At 39.6% G+C, this 6000-nt stretch overlaps 3 protein-coding genes across 3 annotated transcripts; all 3 read right to left on the bottom strand.

The window, feature by feature from the left end:
- Position 1: 1 nt before the first annotated feature.
- On the bottom strand, positions 2 to 745 carry TM35_000102530 (surface protease GP63; the record flags this gene model as incomplete). The annotated part of the gene is made up of 1 exon (XM_029024744.1): positions 2 to 745. A coding segment is annotated over one exon (744 nt), but the record flags the coding sequence as incomplete, so codon positions are not given.
- A 1505-nt stretch (positions 746 to 2250) lies between these two features.
- TM35_000102520 (putative surface protease GP63, putative,metallopeptidase) lies at positions 2251 to 3591 on the bottom strand (the record flags this gene model as incomplete). The annotated part of the gene is made up of 1 exon (XM_029024743.1): positions 2251 to 3591. One exon carries the CDS (start codon positions 3589 to 3591, stop codon positions 2251 to 2253), a length of 1341 nt encoding a protein of 446 aa, XP_028884050.1.
- Positions 3592 to 3671: 80 nt separating this feature from the next.
- On the bottom strand, positions 3672 to 4859 carry TM35_000102510 (surface protease GP63; the record flags this gene model as incomplete). Its single annotated transcript, XM_029024742.1, has 1 exon — positions 3672 to 4859. The coding sequence occupies one exon, from the start codon at positions 4857 to 4859 to the stop codon at positions 3672 to 3674; it is 1188 nt and encodes a 395-aa protein (XP_028884049.1).
- Positions 4860 to 6000: the final 1141 nt, after the last annotated feature.

Genomic DNA, 6000 nt, shown 5'->3' with positions numbered 1-6000 from the left:
CTTTATCCTTGAGTTCCTCCTTCATCATATTTTTATAGTCAAAACCAAGAGCATGTGCGAGTTGATGTGCAATAAAGCGAACATTAGCTCGTGTAAAATCAGTGTACACAGGATGAATATTCATGGCACCAACCATTGGACGTTTAGTTTGTTCATCAATAGCACATGTTACAGCCCAGGGCGAAGACCAAAGTTTTTTATTCGGACCAGCAGCCACATACAACAGATAATCAGCATCTTGCACATCCTGAGATGTGTGGTCGTCTGGGCTTGTGAAGTGAGAACAAACAGCATGATCCCTCAAATTTGGTACTTTCCAAGGTGTTTTTATCCGCTGAACTAGGAGACGATCAGTGTGTAATTTGATAGCCTCGGGCACAATTTCATCAGTGAGTCTCTTCTTCTTTTCTTCGTTCATAAGATCAATAGAAACACAATTTTGCTCCTCCCCATCCAAAAAATCCCTGCGCTTTTCATCCTTATTTACACAGTACTTATCCTCTTTCAGATTTTCATAGGATACATTGATGCGCAGTGGTTCCCATTTATCATTTTCACCTTCAGATGTCGCCACGGTGTACGCCTGCCAAGTGCCCTCTCCTTTCTTCGGTACTTCTCTCACCACAACGACAGGAGGACCGCTCTTCTCTTTGATTTCATCGTAATTACAGGCGTATGCAGGTCCGGCCATAGCACCGCAGATGAACAGTAATAGCACCACTTGGAGAAGTGGATGCCTCATCATGTGAATAGCAAATGTAAACTTGATGGAAAAGCAAGTATTACGACTTGTGTATAGGATAATGGCGAAAAAAAAAGAAAAAAATAAAATAAAGAACACAGAAAACAATAAAAAAAAAGAAACAAAGCATACAAGACATCACACAGGGGAAAGAATGACATTCACACAACAATACAGCAGGGATATTGTTTAACCCATCCCCAAACAAACACTTACATAGTCCCCTGTAATACTATTATCCTTGGTGTCTTACGTACAGCATTGTATGTACTAAATAACTGAACATTCCATCTTTTTGCTTCAGTGCAATTGTTTTCCCCCAATCACACCAACAACAGCATTACCAAGAAAAACAAAGAATAAAAAACAATGGAACAAACAAACCAGGAGAGGTACAAAATACTCTTAGGTTCCATTAGAAACCATTCTCAAATGACCTGGGCGTACCTGTGGAAAAGAGGAGACTGAAGTATAGTCAATTATCAAGAAATAATAAAGTGAACATTCGAAATACAGAGAAACCCACAAACATAGCCACATCACTATTAATGCTTATAAATGTAACGAACCCTTTACAAATGCAGTTAAATGAGACCAGTAATATCCATACGATAGTATACGACTACTGTAATTAGACGTCAGTGGATGAGCAGATGCACTGCTAAAGCATACGCAACAAATAGCAAAACAAAATACGGAATGCCAACAGAAATATACATATTATATTAGATCCAGCAAAGAATTAAACACATGTATACATCGATAGTAATACTCTCAGAAACAACAATAACACAACCACGATAAATGCAATAACAAAGGCTACACAGCAATAACAAGAGCAGCGGCACCTACTGCAGTCAAATCCAATCACAACAGCTAAAGGATGTAAACAGAGAGATATGTGTGACATAATGTCATTCTCAGTGTGACTATCGCATTTGAATCCTTGAGAGACTTGGGGAAAATAAAGAAAAACAAAAAAAAGGGAAAAGAAACAACACATATAATAAACAATACAAGAAAAACATCATCTGCACTGAAGTAACCACAGAAAAACATAAACAAATAAACCTTCTTCCCCAGAACATTTTTAATTCAATAAAAAAGAAACCCATTAACAAAAAAAAATCCCCAAAAAGAAGCCCATCAGCACAAAAAAAAGCCCAATAATAAAAAGGAGCCCAAGTTCATGTTGATTCTTCATCCGACACTGTCATCGTTCTCTCATCATATTATGTGTGTACTCTCATGTATATGATAACGAACAGTGGGATTCTGCAAAATGTATATTTGATAATTAAAAATTTTCAGAAAATGAATATAAAATCAAAGCAAAAAAAAAAAAAAAAAAATCATTAACAATTAAAAGAAATTTTCCAATGCAGCGAAGAACGCCGAAAAATAAAAGAAAAAAAAAAGAACGGCCAATGTATTGCGGTTTATGGGATTCGTTTCAAAGGGCCATAATAAGCAAAAGTGTTTATTATTTCTGAATATGAATGGATCTCTTATGGAACCATCACAAAACCAACAACACCCACAAGAAGTGCAAGAGGGGCCATGTAGGAAGTGAACATGATGCTGCTGTCAGGACCCAACGCACCCATTACATTTGTATGTTTTAGTGTTTCTTCTTTTATTTGGTCCTCAGTGAAGTTTGTACCATTCAAAGTACCGTTATTTGCCGTGTGAGAAGACGATTCATTTGCAGCATCAACAGTGTTGGGATTAGATGTGGATGAGGCATCATCATCAGTACCACGACGATTTCTCGATGGAAGCTCTTCTCTTTCAGCATCACTTTGAACTTCAGTGGGAGATGTAGAAGAATTCTCGAGTTGCGATGTTGACTCCACGGTCGGTGTTTTTACCTCGTTTGGTAATGGAACTTTAGTTTGTGGTGTTTGGGTTGGTGTTTGCCTCTGGTCTTCAGCTTTGGGTGATGTTGTTTTATCGCCTTCAACGCTCTTTTCTGTCGGTAAATCTTCATTGGCCCTTGCACGGTCATAGGGGCCAACGACAGCAGGGGCAGGAACAGGTGAGCTCTGGGCGGGTGGAAGCGAATTAACAGGGGACTCATTCTCTCGCGATTGCTCTGCAACTGTCAGCTGGTTCGTATCATTACTCTTGTGGCTCAAAGAGTGCTCTGCGGGATTGGCGGCGTTCGTGTCGAGACGTTCATCATTGCGTAACGCACCCACATTAGAAAGACCAGTGCTTTCTATGTTCTTTTCCACGTTTTCACCCGTAGGGTGTGATGGCAGCGATTCGGTTTCTCTATTGACATTCGGAGGGTTTGACAAGGATGCAGCTTCTTCCCGCGCTACTTGATGGTCTAGCGCGGAGGATTCTCCATCTTCATTCACAAGAGGACCGGGTGGAGGTAGTGACACGTGGGGCAGCTTCTGAACCTGTACTGGTTTCGCTTCTTTTTCCTCATCTTTCACATCACCCACGTACCCGTCAGTAACACTTTTGCCATTGTAAAACTTAATGCTGGTAGGAACTTCAGCTTCAAGCAACCCAATGCACACTTCTTCGTATTTGGGACACTTAATACTTCCCTCACTGAACTCTGAACCAACCAGTTTAATTTCATTTTTATCCTCTTCGCAATTATGCCATTCATCTTTACCATAACCTTTGAGCTGTACACTCACCTTCTTTCCATCCTCACACTTCAATTTTGCACAAACACCAAGAACTTTCATATCGCCTTTCTTGAGCTTCAGATTTTCCGCTTTTAGACACCGTGACATATTGCTCACAAGGCTGCCAGGCATCAAACTCTCCTCACCACCCTCACAGGCAGTACCTATCAAGGGTTTAATGATTGGATAATTATCCATCAAGTCATTCGTTTCCAAACCTCCGTCTTCATCCTGAAAGTAATGATATCCATTGGGTAATTGTTTAAGGTTATTCTTCGTTAAGCACATACCAAGGGCAAAACGGTCAGAAGTGCACTGTAGGGTATTCTTGTCATCATCTTTGCAAAACAAAGTGGAATAGTCAGTCTTTGCTGGATCCTTTTTACCCTCAAGTAACTCACATTTAGATCCTTTCCCCAGCTCATCGGCTCTGCCATGTTGAAGTTCGCGCTGTAGAAGGGCATGGAATGAAATACTGCAAGTGTCAGTTTAGTGTAGTACATGCCAGTAACCCCCAAGGTATCACTGTATGCACTCATCAACTCATCCTTCGCAATACGTCTCTCACAGTGCGGAGGTGCACGTTCATTTGGTTCGTTTTCCAAATAGAAACCCTTTAATTCATTCTTTTTACAGTTGTAATGTTTCTTGAGTATTTCAAGAGTTTCAGAGGAGTTCATATAGAATTTTTTTGCACTGCTTGACCCTCCTGTAGATAGCAGATCATTTTCGCGGGGTTCTATCATTACCAGTGTTTCCATAACTTTATGGTCAAACCCCAGTCCATGCGCAATCTCATGTGCAGTCAACCGAATATACTGTCGTGTTGCTTCTATATACTCTGGGACGAATTTGATGAGGGCAGACGTCGGTCGGTTTTCTCCACCCCTACTGCAAATCCAACGGCCTATGGAATTGGTTGAAAGACTCACGTAAATCATAAAATCAACATCGGGAATACCATGAGTTTTATGTTCTTCGGGTATCTTGAAGTCCACGCAGTAATCTTGGTCAATAATATTTGTGATCTTTAGGTCCTCTTCCTCCTGTTTCACCTTAACGCTTAGACGATCTGCGTGCAGTTTGATGGCTTTGGGAAGGACCTCCTTAAAAAGAATATCCTTCTTCTGCGGTGTCATCACATTAGCATTTTCTTCTTCACAATGATCGCCAAACTGTTCAAACTTTTCTTCCAGATCATTATAAAAAACGTTATCTTGTTTTTTTTTGCGTTCGCAGTACTCCATTATATCCTCCACAAGTTTAGTATACACAGCAATGCGGATGGGCTTCCATTCCTCACCGTTCTTATCGTCAGACTCTGCAGTAGTAGCGACGGTGTATGCCTGTAGAGCACTTTCTCCTTTCTGTGGTAACTGCTGGACAACAGCAGCCAAACACCCGCAGCTGCAATACAACAGGAACAGTGCAGTCCACAGCAGGTGACGCATGGAGTGTTTCTCCATTTCTTAATAGCGTGAGTGTGTGTGTGTTGCTTTTCTAAGAACACACAGTAAAGAGAAAAAAAGAAGAGGAAGAAAAGGGAGAGAATGAAAGGTAAGCATGAATAGATATTATATTAGATCTAGCAGATAATTAAACACATGTATACATCAACAGTAATACTCTCGGAAAGAGAACAATAGTAGTTATGCCAAAAGTAGAATAAGAAAAGATATCAATATACCCTCTTGTGGTACACATACATACCAACAGTATCAACATCAATGCACTATGAGCAGATTTGGTGTTTTATGGTAATTGTAAGAAATGCAGAGAATAACAAATAGTCATAATAATGAGTGCTGTACTGCCTTTAAACAAGTGGAAAAAAAATAGAAAGAACCCATGGAAAGAGTGAATGATAACATGTGTTCAGATCTGTCCTTTGTATTAGAAAAAGACTGTGTAACTCATGCTTGACTAACCCACCAACTCAACTTGATGATAATTTATTTTTTCTTTTGCCCATCCGTGTCAGGAGTAGAAGAGCATAATAATAATAAAAATACACATCAGAAGAACCATAATATAATAGAGGAGGGGATTATATGAAATATTCCATCAGCTACAAAAACACTCCTGTACTAATTACCATAACCACAACACATACACAGAACACTGTCTATAAGAGCACTACTCACATTTCCAAGAGAAAGTAACATGTACAACACATTGCTTTTTAACTCTGTTTATTCAGTATAGATCTCAATTCAGTATTACTCCTCAGTGATTCACTCCCTGTAGTTGTTTTTGTTGTTTTTTCCCCTCTGTAGAATAGCAGTAATCCCATGTACATGGAGTTGTGTACGCCCCCTATTAATACTCTTTTCAGTAGGAATGCTTTTCCTTTCACCACAACAGAGACATTCATTTCCACTTGTGTTGTAGTTATCAATAGAAGGCGTAGAACACCTCTGCACTGAGAAATAGGATTGCAATGTATCCCCCCAAAAGAGAGAGATTTGTTTCATTCCATTCTATCAAAATGTATTCCAATAGTTCTTTCATTGTTCTTTCTTTTCCCCCTTTTACTTTTTGTTACAATTGATGGGTAGTAGGATCACTGTACCACTACCACTCAATGAGTTCTCGCACCAAATAGAG

The sequence above is a fragment of the Trypanosoma theileri genome (genome assembly GCF_002087225.1).
Source record: "Trypanosoma theileri isolate Edinburgh chromosome Unknown TM35_Tth_10_V1, whole genome shotgun sequence".
Taxonomy (NCBI): domain Eukaryota; phylum Euglenozoa; class Kinetoplastea; order Trypanosomatida; family Trypanosomatidae; genus Trypanosoma; species Trypanosoma theileri.
Note: the sequence above shows the minus strand (reverse complement) of the source record. Positions and strands in the feature narration are given on the sequence as shown.